At 38.8% G+C, this 19,733-nt stretch overlaps 1 protein-coding gene across 2 annotated transcripts in view; it reads right to left on the bottom strand.

Moving 5' to 3' along the window:
- Positions 1–6,208: 6,208 nt before the first annotated feature.
- The window catches only part of onecut2 (one cut homeobox 2), a 34,078-nt gene continuing 20,553 nt past the window's right edge, over positions 6,209–19,733 (bottom strand). Inside the window, exon 3 of one of the 2 annotated variants that reach the window (XM_039653882.2) lies at positions 6,209–14,217. In XM_039653882.2, coding sequence (XP_039509816.1) covers positions 13,931–14,217 — 287 coding nt within the window. In that variant the 3' untranslated portion in view covers positions 6,209–13,930. The remainder of the gene's footprint in view (positions 14,218–19,733) is intronic. The other variant, XM_039653884.2, reaches the window with a different exon arrangement.

The raw sequence follows: 19,733 nt of genomic DNA, 5'->3' as shown, positions 1-19,733 counted from the left end.
AAATTTCTTCAGGCTGAAAACTTCCAAGGAAACTCAAATGTTGCACTGCATAAACTTGAGTTTGAAGGTGAATCTTGTCTGCTGGTGTTTGGATGGATTATTGTGGTGAGCGTGCCCTTTTCCAGCTCTGTTTTCAGCTTCAAACTCGTCGATGGCAGCTGTCAGTGTTTCCTTTGACTGGCGTCTGTCTCTCACAACATGTATGAACGATCTCTTAATGTCACACCTTATCTCTCGGCTCTTATCCTCCTCACAAGTAATGAAAAGCCAAATGTCACCCGATAAGACGGGAACATGAGCGCCTGTTACCCCAGAGCCATGACGGAAAGAAGGAACAGATTGAGAGAAAAATGTTTGACAGAAATCACACCAACAAGCCACTTACCAGAGAAAAGCTGGGAGTTTCATGTATTTGATAAAGAAGTGCTTTGGTGATACAATGCAAATAAAAAACTATTAAACATTTAGGTTTAAGTTTATGTGTCCTTGCTTCTGTTTAATGAAATGCTTTAAATACATTGTTTATATTGACATGACAAACATTCAATATGTGTTTTTGAAAGAGTCTCTTCTGCTCATCAAGGCTACATTTATTTGATCAAAAATACATTAAAAACTGTGAAATATAATTAATTTTTACCAGCTGTTTTCTATGTGAATATATAGTAAAGTGTAATTTATTCCTGTGTTAAAAGCTGAGTTTTCAGCATCATTACTCCAATCTTCAGAGTCACATGATCCTTCACAAATCACTCTAATATGATGATTTCCACCCACCTCTGGTCTTGACTACACCTCTAGTCTTGGTTGGTCTTGACTAAACCTCTGGTCTTGACTACACGTCTGGTCTTGATTGCTCTTGACCACACCTCTAGTCTTGGTTGGTCTTGACCACACCTCTAGTCTTGGTTGGTCTTGACCACACCTCTAGTCTTGGTTGGTCTTGACTACACCTCTGGTCTTGTTTGGTCTTGACTACACCTCTGGTCTTGGTTGGTCTTGACTACACCTCTAGTCTTGGTTGGTCTTGACTACACCTCTGGTCTTGACTACACGTCTGGTCTTGATTGCTCTTGACCACACCTCTAGTCTTGGTTGGTCTTGACCACACCTCTTGTCTTGGTTGGTCTTGACTACACCTCTAGTCTTGGTTGGTATTGACCACACCTTTAGTCTTGGTTGGTCTTGACTAAACCTCTGGTCTTGACTACACGTCTGGTCTTGATTGCTCTTGACCACACCTCTAGTCTTGGTTGGTCTTGACTACACCTCTAGTCTTGGTTGGTCTTGACTAAACCTCTGGTCTTGACTACACGTCTGGTCTTGATTGCTCTTGACCACACCTCTAGTCTTGGTTGGTCTTGACCACACCTCTAGTCTTGGTTGGTCTTGACCACACCTCTAGTCTTGGTTGGTCTTGACTACACCTCTGGTCTTGGTTGGTCTTGACTACACCTCTGGTCTTGGTTGGTCTTGACCACACCTCTAGTCTTGGTTGGTCTTGACTACACCTCTGGTCTTGGTTGGTCTTGACTACACCTCTGGTCTTGGTTGGTCTTGACCACACCTCTGGTCTTGGTTGGTCTTGACCACACCTCTGGTCTTGGTTGGTCTTGATCGTACACCTCGGCTGGTCTTGACTACACCTCTTGTCTTGGTTGGTCTTGACTACACCTCTAGTCTTGGTTGGTCTTGACTACACCTCTGGTCTTGGTTGGTCTTGATCACACCTCTGGTCTTGGTTGGTCTTGACTACACCTCTGGTCTTGGTTGGTCTTGACCACACCTCTAGTCTTGGTTGGTCTTGACTACACCTCTGGTCTTGGTTGGTCTTGACTACACCTCTGGTCTTGATTGGTCTTGACTACACCTCTGATCTTGGTTGGTCTTGACTACACCTCTGGTCTTGGTTGGTCTTGACTACACCTCTAGTCTTGGTTGGTCTTGACTGTACCTCTGGTCTTGATTGGTCTTGACTACACCTTTGGTCTTGATTGGTCTTGACTACACCTCTGTTCTTGATTGGTCTTGACTACACCTCTAGTCTTAGTTGGTCTTGACTACACCCCTAGTCTTGGTTGGTCTTGACTACACCTCTAGTCTTGGTTGGTCTTGACTACACCTTTGGTCTTGATTGGTCTTGACCACACCTCTAGTCTTGATTGGTCTTGACCACACCTCTAGTCTTGTTTGGTCTTGACCACACCTCTAGTTTTGGTTGGTCTCGCCCACACCTCTTGTCTTGGTTGGTCTTGACTACACCTCTAGTCTTGGTTGGTCTTGACTACACCTCTGGTCTTGATTGGTCTTGACCACACCTCTGGTCTTGGTTGGTCTTGACTACACCTCTGGTCTTGGTTTGTCTTGACTACACCTCTAGTCTGGGTTGGTCTTGACTACACCTTTGGTCTTGATTGGTCTTGACCACACCTCTAGTCTTGATTGGTCTTGACCACACCTCTAGTCTTGTTTGGTCTTGACCACACCTCTAGTTTTGGTTGGTCTTGCCCACACCTCTAGTCTTGCTTGGTCTTGACTACACCTCTGGTCTTGGTTGGTCTTAACCACACCTCTGGTCTTGGTTGGTCTTGACTACACCTCTGGTCTTGGTTGGTCTTACACCTCTGGTCTTGGTTTGTCTTGACCACACCTCTGGTCTTGGTTGGTCTTGACCACACCTCTGGTCTTGGTTGGTCTTGACTACACCTCTGGTCTTGGTTGGTCTTTACCACACCTCTAGTCTTGCTTGGTCACACCTCTGGTCTTGGTTGGTCTTTACCTAGGGTTGGGTATCGGTTGGGTTTTATCCAATATCATTACCAACTATGTATTTTTTAAACGGTTCCGGTGCTTAAAAGGTTCTTGAAACGGTACTTCAGAAAAACGAAACCTTGCACACTTTGTCAAAAAATAATCCCCTTTATTTACAGGGCCAAACTGGACACAATATTAACTTATATCTTTAAACAATATAAATACCAGTAACATATGGTAATAAACGAATATAATATAAAAAATCACATTTGCATAATATTAAATAAAACTACATTGTTTCAAACAATGTAATAATACTGGAGATTAATAGATACTGATTAATAGAATACCGACATGGCTACAGGTTCCCATGTATTGTCTGCTTGAACAAGTCATGTAATTTATCTGGTGATTGGACTAGTTATGCAGCTCTTAGCTTGGGGAGTTTGTGTTTCTTTCCCACTGCGTCTTAGCTTTTGCAGCTACACCTCTGGACTTGATTGGTCTTGACTACACCTCTGGACTTGATTGGTCTTGACTACACCTCTGGACTTGGTTGGTCTTTACCACACCTCTAGTCTTGGTTGGTCTTGATCGTACACCTCGGCTGGTCTTGACTACACCTCAGGTCTTGATTGGTCTTGACTACACCTCTGGACTTGATTGGTCTTGACTAAACCTCTAGTCTTGGTTGGTCTTGACCACCCCGCTGTTCTTGGTTGGTCTTTAGCACACCTCTGGTCTTGGTTGGTCTTGACCGTATACACCTCGGCTGGTCTTGACTACACCTCTGGTCTTGACTACACACCTCTGGTCTTGACTACACCCCTCTGGTCTTGACTACACCCCTCTGGTCTTGCCTACACCTCTGTGTGGCTCTTGAATTGTCTTGATCTGGTGTCTTGAGGTGCGTTTACTCCTTGTCGTAATTACAAGATTCAGATTTAGAAAATTTAGAGTTTACAAGTTGTAACACTTTTTACGAGCGCTCTGACTTGTGCCACTTTACTGCTTGAGTTTATTTCACTCAATAACTAATGGAAGTTCATTGTACTTAGAAGAGAGTGACATGAACTAAATGAGCTGAACTTAAACAGAATGAGTGCAGCAGCATTCTATTTCCCAGCATGCTTTGCATAAAATGAATAAATGTTGAAATTGGGTGTTAATTAGGTGTTTTTGGACAAAAATAATGTAGGGAGAAATGTGTAAGTGTTTAAGCTTTTGTTTTGTTGGGGATTTATACACCCTTAAAACTTTTAATTACAGTGTATTCCAGGGTTATTTGAGTTACCAAATGTATTTAAAAGTTCAGTAAGTGTTTGTTACTATAAACGGACACTTCCTGTACCAAGGGGGGAATCAGGATTACTTTAGTAAAGACAAATGGCACAGTTTTTAACATGAATGAATCAATGTCATTTATTGAAGAGCAAAGAGCACAACACTACCATCTGATGATAGTGACCAAGAAGAAATTTAAACCAAAAGAAACCTGCGAGAAAGACGCGGACAGATACACCAACGCCTTGAGCCATGGTCAAATGTAATGCGGTAAAAGACAGGAAAATTTGGTTACAAACACAAACAGAATGTGCAGGACGAAAAAACTATGTTTTACTTTGCTGAGCAACAACTTTCAACACTGCCAAAAAAAAATCATGTGACGCAGAAACAGTCGATAATGACAATACTGAGTTTGTAGTTAAGTAACATTGTTTCTTTTTTTAATCTTTTTTTTTATTCAAACACAGATATTAATAGGCTATTGCACAGATGAGAGGCTCAAATACTATTTGGTAAATCCCACCTGATTGTAGGAAAGTTTATACACTGAGTTTATGGAAGCGTTCGAACAATCCATCGCCTGCTCAGATCCAGATGCGAAAACGACTTAAACACATGCAAAACAGCTGAAGAAGCTTCTTCTCCGGTGTTTTATGAACTGTTCTTGATTTCCCAACATATATTCCTGTGAGATGTGTGCTAGTGTTTGCAGTGTGAATGTATAGCTTTAAATTCTGATGTTAAACTTAAAGTAAAATTTGCACACGTTAATAGTTTCAAATGTTCTGAAAATATAATTTCTTCTATTTTAAAAATTGATTTTTCCATTTGTTGAATGAAAATGTTTTTTTTTTTAAACCCATACGTTCTCGTTCTATGTACCTGTGTTTGTTGTAAGGAAATTTAACTGAAAACTCAAATATACTCTAAAACGGTTGCGCAAATGGAACGCAATACACTTGGGCCCTGTCCACACTACTGCTTTTTCGTTTAAAAACGGAGACCTTTTGCTACGTTTGCACCTCCCGTCCACACTAAAACGGGAAAAAACGAAGACCTAAAACGGAGAAGTTTAGAAACGCTGCAGCTGCGTTTTGAATCTCCGGAGGGCGTTTTAGTGTGGACGAGACAAAACGGAGAACTTCAGAAACGCTGACGCAGAGGCTGACGCTTGGCTCTATGATTGGGTGTTATCAGTCATGACGTTTCCTTCCCTGATTTGTCATTCACTGTTTACACCGGCACGCGCATGCCCAGTGTTGGTGAATGGTCATGTGATCCGCGTTTTCAGTCGTTTTTATGTGGACGGAGATCGTTTCTAGTACGCAGATAAAACGCTGGTGTGGACTGAGATCGTATTCGTTTTAATTCTCTATTTTTAAACGAAAAAGCAGTAGTGTGAACGGGGCCTCGAGTTACGAATGTAAAAACGTAATTCATTTTCTCCATAGGGACACTGATTTTTCAGGATAACTTATAAACCTTTAGACACCTCTACTGTGAGCAACGAGGTTGTTAATTTGCTTCTGTGGAAGCCGTTAGCACACATTATTTCAACTGATTCTTAAAATAATTTAGTTTAACAGCGGCATTCGTGATGAAAAACTACACTACCCATAATGCTGTAAAAAAACTTCACCAATAAGAGTCAAAACAAACCAAAAGATCTTTTTTGCACCCCTCCCCCCACTCCCATCAAGCACTGTGAATGATGTAATCGAGTGCCTACTTTCAAAATGTTTATTTTTCTCAATCGTTTTTATTTATTCGGTAATGCTGTTCACAGTGCTTCATGGGATTGTAGTTCTTTCCCTCACTAAAGTTGTTAAGTTCACAGTCTTGTATTTTTGTTTGATTTTCAAATACTTTTTTGCTTAAAACCAAAGTAATGTTGTGATTCTCCTCGTAGCCTTGTCAACACATTCTCAGCTTATAACGCTTTAACAAAGTCTTTTTAAAAATCCCTATGGGAGAAATGAATGAAGAAAATACTTCTGGAACCAACAGCATTGAAAAATCAACTAAACAATAAACTATTGTTGATTCATCAATTATTATTTAAATGGAAATCTTTGGACATTTCATTGTTTAGAGTTGTGAAACAATGCAAATATTTTTATTTACATCATGAGACAGGTTTTATTGTTGTGACTGACCAAACAAATGGTTTCGGAATAAAATCACTTGTTCTTTTTATTTATGGTCAAACATTTTGTGGAAGAACATGTACTTTGAATGCTTCAAAGACGTTGATCATGAATGCAAAACTAAAATTTGATCAATTTTCTCTTGAGATTCCAACAACAAATCCATTTTTTACATGAATATAATGGTTTAACAAACCAACAAATGAACAAAATGACAAATGATGAAACTGAAAAAGAAAACAATACATTTCCAATCCATTTTCAAAGCAGATCTTTGGAATACAGTCCATAATATCCTGCAGTCGGTTCTAGCGTTTCATCCTGTTAAACGCAATCTTTGGAATGTCCTTCAGTTTAAAACACAAGACGTCAAAACTCACTTTAACTCCTGCAAGTCTGTGTGGACTTTCGTTCTCAAAAGAATGAAGTGTTTTTACTTTAGTAGTAGATTGTCTGGTACATTTCATCCTGTTTTTGAGGATGTTTAGCTGTTGTATTTTTGGACAGGATTGGTATAGTAGACACATCTAGAGCAGAATGATTAAGTACAGGCCGTTAAAATGTTCTTATCTGTCAAAATGAAGTCCAAACACACATACAGCTGATGGGTTTCTTTTTCTAAAATAATGGAAGATTAACAGTCGAAACACTTGATCAGAAAGATTTGTTCAAATGGAAAGCGATCTTAGGTGAATCTCGAAAACCGAACTGATCAAGTGCACAACGTTTCTATACACATCTGAGATGAACTCTTCAAGAATTGGATCAGGCCAACATGCAAAAAAATGAGGCTCAGTTAAAGAAATGAAAATGAGACGGATCCAGAACTTAAAATGAACGACAATGCATTACACGCTAGCTAGCACCGTAAAGATACTCATGCATAAATCAAGTCTACGGCGTTGAATGGTGTCTGTAACGCTACATTTCCACACAGAACGAGAAGAGAATGAGAAGAAAAATGGATGTTGAAAATGAAACGCAAGCGAACTGTACAACAGAAGCGATGCCGAAGTATGAGAAACTGTAAACTTGAGGCTCATTCTAGCAACCAACCTTTCCCAATCCAAAAATAATATCCTTGTTGAGAATATGAGCCACCCTTCACAAAATAAGAATAAAATCAGAATTTCTTAAGAACTTGCACCACGAACAAAATTGTGAAAGTTGTCACATTAACAAGAGAGAAAAAGACAAGCATTGTGTTTTGGTAAGCGAACCTCAGCTATTACAAAAATCACAACTTAAGATGTATAAAGCTTTTTTTTCTTGGTTTGTCTTAAGTCACAGTTACTAAAAAATAAGAGTAAGTGAATAATTTAATACATACGCTATAATAACAATACCCTAACACTATCTTCTATGAGGTATATCCGAGAAAAATTTGGTAAGAAAAGCACGGTCTGCGCCCTCGACATGCTCAAAGGTTTTTCTTTTCTTTTTTTTAAAGCTTTGCAACCATTCAAAGGAGAGGAAAGAGAAGAGAAGTCTAGAAAGCCTTTGGTATAGAGTTATTCTGTGTTCTTTGCAGGATTGCATTGCAAAGCACCATAACACCCGCGTTCACCGGGTTTTTCCTGTCGCTGAGGTACTAACAGAAGAAGAAGCAGAGAGGTCGAAACTTCGCTTTGGTTCAAGCAAGGCACTCATCCAACAATATCGCATACTTTACAACAAAAGCGCTCTCTACGTCTATTTCAGGGGTTTCTTTTTGAAAACAATATGACTTTGGAGAGAATCTGTTTTGGTTTAATTACCGTAATGCAAAAAAAAAAAAAATTTTTTGATGTTCCACTTTAGGTATTCTACTCTAATACTCTAATGAGAGTTGACATGTAGTGTTGCTTAGTGGACCATCGAAATAAAGAGTAATCAAATTATGCTCTTCCTCAATTGTCTTGTTTTCCAGTACAAATACCTAAACATTCTTAAATCAAGATTTACTGGAGAAGTAAAATGACTGAATATATTAAGTGGTTTTTTTTTCTGAATTAAGTGAGTTTGTGCTTAAAACAAGAACAAGTAACAGCCAATTTAATTCCATATACAACGGAAAACTATTTTCTGACCCCATTGGCAGATATTAGTTCTTCTTTTAAGCATAAACTTTGATTCACTCACAAAACCTTTATGTTTATTGTAACCCAAAGTTTCTTAGGGGAACACAAAATCATTGAAATATAATCTTTCCTATACCATCTCTCTTATTTTGCCCATCACCATGTCCCTTTAGGGGCTCCATATATTACCTTGCTTAATTTCAGAAAACAAAGTAATTTTGCTTGCAAGTAAATGTATCTTGATTTTATGCTGGCTTCACATGCTATCAGAATTATGGTAAAATACAAGTTTCCTAGTTAAAAATTTGACATAAACGCCCTCTCAAGTCATATTTACTACTGGGAAGCTGAGACAATTTTGATACCCAACCCAAGTTCCCAATTTGGGCATGCTATAAACTTTAAACATTTATATTTGGTTTATTTTGTGGTCAATGAATGGGACGCTAAATATCATTTTGACAAAACGATATAAATACTGTTCGTTTTCTCACACAAAACGCTCGTTTCGTCTCTTAGGCCATCAGTGTGTACTTACATTCACGAGTCATTAAATCATGTTTAATTTTGACTTCTCTGTGCATGCTTTTTGGTGGACCCCCTTAGCCTCCAGTGTATGACTGATAGACAACAGCGGTTTGACTGAAAAATGTCAAAATTAAAAATACTGTGGAAACAAAGACACCTACATCTTGGATGACCTTGAGGTAAGCTAAAACATATCAAAAATTAATTTTAAAGTGAACTATCCCTTTAACTCCCTGCAGATTTTTATTCGTACTGGAAAACAAGACAAAACACCGAGGGAAGGATCAAATGTCTCCCACCTTCCACATAATTATTATATTATTTTGAACTAATGACGATCAAAGCGTGACACGTTCATATCCCTGTTAGCAGATTCTGTTTTATTTTTTTCACAAGTAAACGTGTTACTAATTCCAACAGGATGGAGTGATGTACGATTTACAGCTGAACGGATACGATCCCATCTGTGTCTTGGTTACCGACGCCAGCCGTGTTTCCACAAAAACCGTCCAATATATCGAGTTCCTTCGGTCTGGTATGCGATGATTCGGTCTTTGGTTTAAGAGTTTTTCGTGCACAGAAACACCAACGTGTTTTTAACAGAATGGATTTACATATTTAAGAAATTTTTATTTTAAATGGCTTAAAAGTCAAATAGTCAGATGTGGGATGATTTCGACTTCATGAGGTTCGCCAAACTGGTTTCATCGACATGTGGTGTAAGAACTTTGACTAATTGATGTTGCCATATTTTACTGTGTTAATGTCTATTGGTATTGGTTTTCTTCTTGTGTTTTGTCTTGTTTTCTAGTACAAATTTCCAAAATTTTTAAATCAAGATGCATTTACTGCGTCAGAAAAATAAACTTAATTCAAAGGGAAAACTTGACTCCATTGGCAGACTCCATTGGCTCCATTGGCATATTTTCATAAAGCAGGACTTATCTTGTAATTTAGCCTTTGTTGATTTATGAATTTGATATTTGTTTTAGAAAACAAGACAAATAAACTGATAAAGAAAGTTTCTAAGTCTGAAATGGAATTTTATTGCACTGTAAAAATGTTGTTGTTTTTTCCTTCAAAGTTGTAAATAAATTATTGGAGTATGTTTTACAATCAAATATTACATAAATTCAATGTATTGTCATTTATTTGTAAAATTTTACAATCCATATCTGAGTGAAAATTGTTTGAAATATATTATTTTTCATTGTTTTTGGAAATAAATGCAATGAATCGATTGAAAATACTGGACTGGGAGATGCTTTGACTTAACCCTTCAAAACATTTCCATCAGTTTCAATATTACGTCCCATGTGGTTTGCGTCTGGTTGTTAATGTTTCTGTGCCAGACGAGCCCGATCTCCTGAAAATTCGTATCTATAGCACGAATGTCATTTCCCATGGCATCTATACGCCAAAAACTGTTTTTGCGTGTATATGGTACGCGTTTTCCGCGTGCATATGATACGCACTTTTTGGCATATAATACGCACAAACTCCCCACCCCCTTTTTAGTGCGTAGCATAAGCACTGAAAACCATTTTTGGCGTATGAATGCCACGAGAAATGACATTCGTGGTATATGTACGCATCTTCATGAGACTGTGTTGGGATCTTTCTCAGTGGGTATATTTTTGCATCAAGGTCTTATACGGGCAATCAGAACCGCACAGCACTAAAAAAAATAAAAAAAATCTCGACGTCGATTCCCATCCACTCCATTGCACTTATTTTTCCGAGGAGAGGAGGAACTCGCGTCTGAATAAAGAGGAAGAAGAGAGGAAAGAGAGAAACAAGTTATCAAAATATCCCAAGCATGGCGTCAAGCGCAGACCGTCCTCGAGAAAAAAGAAATCTTTGGTATCTTTGGTTTCATCAACACGATTAAAATTACAAATGGAAAATTCAGTGAGGTAGCCTCTGTGGTTCTCACTATAGAGATAGAAAGACTTTTATACACACACACAAGTCAGTCTTGGAAGCAGCTTTTTCTAGTTTTTAAGGGATTCCTCTATGTCCTTCTACGAGTGAAGCAATGAATAAACGGCCTCTCAGCGTCCGTGGGTTTTATCTTTGGTGAGTCCTGCGTTGATCTCCGTTAACGTGTGGCCCCGTATACGATCTCGAAAACATCAGGCTTGAAATTCGGCGCTTGTCCTTCGACAAAACGCGTAATATCGATCGCAAAGACAGATTGTTTTCATTCGAAAGAAAATCAACTAAACGATTTACATAAAATCTTGACATACATACAAGCATACAAACATGTGAGTTGCAACTAAAACCTGATCGCTAACACGTTTCCAGAATTATTCTTTCTAAGAAAAATTAAATACACCCTTTGTCTTGCTTTTTAAAGTAAAGCTAACTAATAAATTAACAGAGCATCTTTGATGCACTAATAGTCATCCAAACAATTACGTCTAATTAAATAGCATTAAATAATCAAGAAACAAATAATAATAATAACAACAACAACAACCTTCTATCACATTTAGTCATAAATAAATAAGTCTGATGGTGTCCAACATGCAAAAGAAGTAAATGTAAACTTTGGCAAGCTAATCGGGAAAAGGGGGGGAGGGATTTTGGCAACTTAAATTAAGTTCAATCATAGCAAATATAAATTACATAAATAAATCACATATTGCAAAACCTGGGTAAGACATTGTACAGAGGCATTGGCGAAATTTAAGTACTAAGACAAGCAAAGAAAAGCTCTTTGGCCCGTGTATCTAAAGACCTGACTGTCGTGAAGAGCGGACGAATTCTCCTGGAGAATCTTTGGACTAGAAGCTTTCAAAGAGAGAAACCTAAAGGATAAAGCTATTCGACCTACAGTCTGCAGTTTCCTCTACAGAATTAAGTGAGCGTTTTTGGCAGATTATTGGCTTTTCAGTTGGAATATAATGTATTCTGTACCAGCTGCGTTGGTGCCTTGCAATAACGCTAACGGCTCTCTCTCTCTCTCTCTCTCAAACATGGGAAACGTGGGATTCGGCGCCCGGAAACGACGTGCATATGTGTTCAACGATGGCTGGAGGAGTGCAACTCTTTGGTATACTGATCCACTGGGATATGAAAACAAAACTACTTGGGATTGCATGTGCTTAAAGGTGTTTATCTTTGGTATGCCCATCAGGCTTGAGTTACACCTTTAGTTTTAGCAGTGAGACGGATGCGACTACGGGGAAAAAACCCCAAAGCAGAGCCGAACCCCGAAACGTCCCATGTTTGGAAAGAGTCAACATCGCACCGATGCATTGTGGGAATGGATTTGCGGTGGGAGTAACTCTGAATCTTTGGTATTGTAGCTGATGAGGTTCTTGTTGTTCTTTCCATTTGGGTTGAAAAAACTGCATAGGCACACATTAAAGACAATCTTCAACTTCGTTTGAGAGACGCATCATTCGGGAGCCGCCGATGCCGTGGGAAAAAGCTCCGTCGCTTTAAAACCTTTCCGATCCCATTCTGCTTCCTTTTTTTCCGAATGTCTCCACCGATCCGAACACAACAAAAGACGCCCGTTCGGCGTTCCCCGCTTTCTTGTCTTTGTTTGTTCGTTGCAGTTTTTTTTTTTGGTTGTTTTTTCCTCTTTGTTGTCCTTTGTTTGCAGAACAGTTAGGTGCAGAAAAAGTTTCTTTGGTGTCGATTTGTCAATAAATAGAAAAAGTCTTTAGTGTCCGTTTTGAGCGATCCGAAGAGGCCCTCGAGCGTTACCCGGGAGAGAACTGCTTACCGGCCCTCTTGTTCAATAATAAATGAGCACGAATGATGGAACTTGAGATGAAAGGGTTTTGTATTGGAAAGTAGATAAAACTAAGCGAGAAAGAACCTTTGGAAAGCTAAACTGGTAGGCGTTGGTGTGGAGATTGTCCTCTTAAACTCTTGTAAAGGCCCTGATTACCAATGCCAGTTTGGTTTCTTAGCATAATAGTTACAGTCGTGACAACGTGATGCTGATGCATGTGTGTGTGTTTACAATGTCATTTCATCATGAGTGTTTGAGAGACAGAAGCTCATTCTTCGGCGGTATCATCCTGAGTTATTTTTAAACCAAAGAAGAACAATCGGTGTGGTCCAGCCCCTGTTCTATTGCAAATTTAATGTGCTTCAGGATTGTGCTCACAAACCCGGCCGGCCAATAACGGTGTGAGAGATGTTTGCTCGTGTTTGTTGTGCTTTGTGCTTCTGACGGGTGTTTTCAGTGTGTTAGAAAAACCTGCGACCCAATGCTAACTTAAACCTGTGCTGCTATCATGGGTGAATCTCACAAAAAACCTGCCATATTTCTCTCCGAAATGCATGAATATTTTGTGTAATGAAAATTAATTCCCATTGACATAATGCAGAAATAAAATAAAAAATCCCATTCTCATTACTGCAATAAAAAAATAATGTAGTATGAATGTAGTAATGTAGTAGTAATACTTTTGAATCTAATGGAAATTAATTATTATTATTATTTTAAAAGTCTGTATGCATTGCACCATTAATGCAGCTATATATATATATATATATATATATATATATATATTTCCAGTCTTATTTCCAGTACAAATATCTAAACATTATTATATGATATTAAGAGATGTATATATTAATATATTTGTATATTTTATCATTATATATAATATATTTAAATATAATTATATTGGAAATAATTGTCTCTTTGAACTTTAATAATGTTTTAAAAAATTGTACTGGAAAATAAAAATGTGACCTGGACATGTGTGTTCATGAGATTTACCCTTGTAGAGTAAAATAACGACACACACACTCTTCAGGAAATGAAAATCAAACCTAATTTAGAGTGAATGCAGATGTGAGACGCAAACCCTTTGTCTTCTCATCAGTTCAAAGCCAACTGGAAAGTTAACAATGTTTTTGATTTGCTTTAATATTTCATTCCTGATGAATGATTCTTGCTTCGAACCGGAGAAGAGAAAGCAATATATTAGTATTTCCTGACATTTCTCTCTTTGGATTTGTGTGTTTCTGACTGTAAGCATTGAGCCGGTAAGCAGTTTCTCTCGTTGCCCTTCGGAACGATTTTCTCCTCTTAAAAAGTTTGCACCCTTCCCGGTGCACGGGACCCTCATCCCGATCCCACGTTCCCATCCCATCCCACCACCCCCCTCCCCCCCGGGATCACGCTTTGGTACAAGTGCTGGAGGTGGACGACGTGTTGCCCGGACTTCCCTCGTCCAGCCATTTGTCCAGGCTGCGTCTGCGGGCGTTCATGAAGAAGTTGCTTACAGTGTTCAGTTCCAGTCCCAGCTGCTGCGAGATGGTCAGCTGCATTTCTTTGGACGGGCGCTTGTTCTCTTTAAAGATGGCCAGAAGTGTTCTTCGCTGCAGGTCTGTGAAAACCAGCCGCGATTTCTTTGGTGTATTGCTCCTGTCTTTGCTCGGGTCCTGTTCTTTTCTTTTGCACGCTTCGGGGGTTTCGTTTGTTAGAAAGGAGACACAAGAGAAAGATAATAAACACGTTAGAATCAATCACACGGATATGATGTTTTATATTTATGCAAAAAACTTGCATCCTATTACTTTGAAATGAGGATCATCCCCGAGGTTTATTGCACCACCTACTGTATTTTCAGCCCATTCTCACTCCCAAGGCGTCACCTAACTGACGCCTTGGGAAGCATTTGGACATGCTTCAATATCTGACGCTTTAGGCGCCCTTTAGCGTCAGTTAGATGACGCCCTAGGATCGCGTGTATCCTACCCCCACCCCACACCTAAACCTAACCGCGTCCTCTAACAGACGCTTTCCTTTAGCGTCAGTTAGATGACGCCGTAAGATCGCGTCATGTAAGTGACGCTAAAGGGCGCCTAAAACGTCAAATATTGAAGCATGGTCAAAGGTGACGCCTTGGGGTGAGAATGCGTTGGTATTTTAGATACAAAATTGTAATTAGATACAAAATAGATTACAATTAGATACAATACTTAGCAATTACATACAAATAATATAGCTGCATGCAGCATATAAGGGGCCAGAGGCAGAACGAGGAGCTAAAAATCAAGCCAGCAAGCATCAGACCAACTGCAACAATGAGTTAAGACATTTAAAGACAGTTTTAAGTTGAACGCCCATAAATACAACTTGTGACGGAGCTTTTCCTCTACACAGTACCAGCTCGTCTCGACTCGACTCGGCTCGGCTCGGCTCGGCTCATCTTTGTTTGGTTTTCCAAGTTGTACCTGTGCCTGCTTTCGGATACTTTTTTTGTATCACGTCCGGCGACGTTCAAAGGCGAGCTGAAGTGATACTAAAATGTGACGTGAGAACAATGCGACTGCTGATTGGTCAGAGAGAATCGTCACCATTCACTGCTCATCATTGCAAGCGCCAGATGGAGTATCCAGAATAACCCCGCCATTTTTAAATAGTTTGGTGAGAGATAGTTTCTAAACTTACTACTATTATTGTGGCAACTCGGAAGAATACCTTTGTTAGGTGGCCGAAGAGAGGATCCAGCGAGAGATTGATAGGGCAACAAGGAACGAAAGGCGTCACTATGACGACCGGGTACTATTTGTGGCGGTAGTCGAGTCGAGCTGGTACTGGTAATGGAAAAGTGCCAATAGTGTTGGCCCAGATCTGAACCATGTGTACATGTGGTACACTCTACACTTCCCAGATGTGGGTTGGATGTGTCTGTGATGTGACATAATTGCTTGTAACTTCTGACCAATAGATCCCCTAATTGATCTGGTCTGGTCAGTGTTATGTGACAATGACATGCAGAAAGTTTGGTGTCAACATATCAAAACTTTCTAGAGATACAGCCTTAGATGCATTTTGGCAGTATGTCATCAAATTCATTGATTTGTGTTTCGGGATACAAACATTTTCACAAAATCCATAACTTTCTGCTGGCATGGTCTGAAGATGATCTGGCTAGAATTTGGTGAAATTCAGAAAAACAGTCTAAGAGGAGTTCGAACAAGTAGCTTTTTAGACCTGTAATTAAACGAATAAATACAATTTTTATTAGAAAAAAAAAATCGATTTTTTTTTTATTCATTATTTTTTACCACAAGGTGGAACTGCCCGGAAACCTTTTGAGTACCTCTACTGACTGGTACTGATAACACTTGCTGGGTTTCGTAACAATACGCCAATGCATTCGTAAAACAACATTTTATGATAAAATAAAAAATGTCCAATATGGGAAAATTGGATATCGTTCGACTCGGCATGCTGCACCTAATCTAAAGAGACCAGTCTTGTGATTTTTGGTCAAAGTCTTCGGAAGTAATAAGCAAAAATATATTGTGAACTGTGCCGAAACTGTGCAGTTAAATCCTACATTAAAGTCAACCCTACACACACACACACACACACACAAATCAGAAATCAAATTCAATCAGAAATTGCTATTAAATGTAAAAATAATTACAAAGAAATAGCAAGTGACGCATTGAATTAAACATGAAATTTTGAAGTAGAAAAATTAAGTAGTTTTTTAAGTTTAAGTTTTTCATCTAAAAATAAAGTTAATAGTTTAGTTAACAATTACAGCACTCCAACTAGAACAAACCTTCTCAGTTTTCCGAATCAGGAGATCTAAACTGTTCTGGGATCAGTGGTGTCTCACAGGCAAGCTTTAGATTATATGAAGTGAGGATAGATTCCCTCTAGATAATTACTTCTGTGACCACCAAGATTCCCAGAGTAATTCACTCGCACTCGTGTGGAGTTTCTGAGTTTATTTTTAGGGTATTTTATCATGATTGAGTCCAGAGACCAAAAACACATGATCACCTGAGCAAGAACTTGATATATGTGCACTAATATACTGTAACTGTAAATGTGATTAATTTACCTGGGATCTGTTTTGTTTTTTTCTTGGACACAATATTTGATCAGACTGCCTAAAGTCCAGATAGTCAACTGAATTATAATGCAAAACAAACCATCTTAAAAACGATTGACTTCTGAGATGAAAACTCACAGAACTAAATGCACCAATGAGACAATTTGTCAACAATTGCATACACTGTAAAATATGTTTTGTCTTGTTTTCCATTAAAAATATAAAAAAATTCTTACATTAAACATTTATCTAAGAATCAAAATGACTTAAGTCTTGTTTTCTGAAAGAAAAAAAAACTAAATAAGTGAGTTTGTGCTTAAAGTGGCTATTGTGTACATTTTAGAAACCCTTGATATTAGCGCCACCAGTGGCCATTAAATTAATTGCAGCAGCACTTATATCTTGTGCGCGTACTCGTGCACACGTGATGCACAAGAGACTGAACGTGATTAAGTGCTAGGATATGAGTCACAGGCACAGCAACGAGTTTTTTTTATTCTTCGCTTAGAAGTAAAAAGAAGTTGGAAATGCATTTGCAGTGATATTAACGAACATCCTGATACTGCTGAGAGCGACCTTTAGATGAATACGCTTTGCGCTTTCTCAACAAACACATCAAAACTGACAGTGGTGTGCACCAGCAGTTCAGAATTTGCACAAGATCTGCAACTCACCGGCATTATGTCGACAACAGATGAGGTAATTCATATTACACTGTTATGATAGTTTGATTCTAAAGTAGACTATATCATCTGACTATGTGAGACTAGTTTGAATTAATCCTCTTTCATTGGATGCCACGTTGACTTTACAGTACATTGTAGCTCTTTCTGCATTTTCCTGAACATAAGCATTTGTTCAATGTGTCATAGAACGGAACAGAGGCGCTTAACCATCACATTTAGATTTTCCCGGGAAAAACCTCCCGAGTCCTTCAAATAAAATCAGTCTACAGGCTTTCATAGACAAGTCGGGGAAGGTCTGATCTCGTTTCTTAAGTTTCGCTACAAGCTGTTGACACATTGGCAATACATACAAAAGTGATTAATGCACGAACAATTCATACATACGCTCACCTAAAGGATTATTAGGAACACCTGTTAAATTTCTCATGAATGCAATTATCTAGTCAACCAAGGACATGGCAGTTGCGTCAATGCATTTAGGGGTGTGGCCCTGGTCAAGACAATTTCTCGAACTCCAAATTGAATGTCAGAACGGGAAGAAAGGTGATTTAAGCAAGTTTGAGCGTGGCATGGTTGTTGGTGTCTGAGTATTTCACAATCTGCTCAGTTACTGGGATTTTCACGCACAACCATTTCTAGGGTTTACAAAAAATGGTGTGAAAAGGGAAAAACATCCAGCATGCGGCAATCCTGGGGGTGAAAATGCCTTGTTGATGCTAGAGGTCAGAGGAAAATGGGCGACTGATTCAAGCTGATAGAAGAGCAACTTTGACTGAAATAACCACTCGTACCAAAGCATTTGTGAAGCCACAACATGCACACCCTTGAGGCGGATGGGCTACAACAGCAGAAGACCCCACCGGGTACCACTCATCTCCACTACAAATAGGAAAAAGGCTACAATTTGCAAGAGCTCACCAAAATTGGACAGTTGAAGACTGGAAAAATGTTGCCTGGTCTGATGAGTCTCGATTTCTGTTTCATTCAGATGGTAGAGTCAGAATTTGGCGTAAACAGAATGAGAACATGATCCATCATGTCTTGTTACCACTGTGCAGGCTGGTGGTGGTGGTGTAATGGTGTGGGGGATGTTTTCTTGGCACACTTTAGGCCCCTTAGTGCCAATTGGGCATCGTTTAAATGCCTGAGCATTGTTTCTGACCATGTCCATCCCTTTATGGCCACCATGTACCCATCCTCTGATGACTCCTTCCAGCAGGATAATGCTATGTCAAAAAGCTTGAATCATTTCAAATTGGTTTCTTGAACATGACAATGAGTTCACTGTACTAAAATGGCCCCACAGTCACCAAATCTCAACCCAATCGAGCATCTTTGGGATATGGTGGAACGGGAGCTTCGTGTCCTGGATGTGCATCCCACAAATCTCCATCAACTGCAAGATGCTATCCTATCAATATGGACCAACATTTCTAAAGAATGCTTTCAGCATCTTTTTGAACCAATGCCACGTAGAATTAAGGCAGTTCTGAAGGCGAAAGGGGGTCAAACACAGTATTAGTATGGTGTTCCTAAAAATCCTTTAGGTGAGTGTATAGCCCCTTTAAAACAACAACAAATATTTGTGAATGGCATCAGACAAATAAACTTAATTCAAAGGGTATGGCCTATCATTTTTTGGTCTGTAAGTAAAATCATGTATCATTGCATAATGTTCCACATGCTATTTATAAAAATAGTAGGCAGTAAATAGTGCTCAGTAAAAGTGCATGAAACAGCAGGATAGTAGATAGCACATTAACCATTTCTTTCTAGACATAGTCTCAATGGCATACACAAAGCGTCAATTAAAACATGACTTATGTAGCATAATAATGCAGACTTTTTGCAAAGCACTTCGTATACTGAAGAAGTGTTCTTCAGTCAATTTAAAACAGCTTTGCTTATATCTGCAGGACTGAGTTTCTCATCTAATGAATGTATATGAAAGTGTTTCAGCAGTTTTAATGATTGTGGATTTAGCTGACTCGTGTTTGAGTTTGTTGTGCTGATCCCAGTAAGCACAGCTAAAGCTAAAGTACAGATTTAATGCAAAGCGCACCATTGAAAGAAATATCAATTCATAATATCAGACTGTCCAACTCACAAGCACAACGGATTTACTTTAACACACAGCCGTGTCTATAAATCATTCACCTTAAACAGATAAAGAACGAATCAATTGATCTCACAGCCCAACAAACGTCTTCTCACAGATTCTCACATGTACATTATAAATCCCACAGTTGTGGACATATCAGGGAGTTACAAACTCAAGCACTCCCGTTTCTCCCTGCACTGCACAACACTGCTATTTTAGTTTATATTTTAGTTTTATTAATTTTTCGAATTAGCTTTTATTTTCATTTTATTTATGTTTACTTTTTTTGTTAAGTTTAGTTAAGTTTTTATTTGTAATTTTGTTGTGCTTTAGAA

The sequence above is a fragment of the Pimephales promelas genome, chromosome 19 (assembly GCF_988280905.1).
Source record: "Pimephales promelas chromosome 19, fPimPro1.hap1.1, whole genome shotgun sequence".
In the NCBI taxonomy this organism is placed as follows: domain Eukaryota; kingdom Metazoa; phylum Chordata; class Actinopteri; order Cypriniformes; family Leuciscidae; genus Pimephales; species Pimephales promelas.
This window is presented reverse-complemented; position numbering and strand designations above follow the sequence as displayed.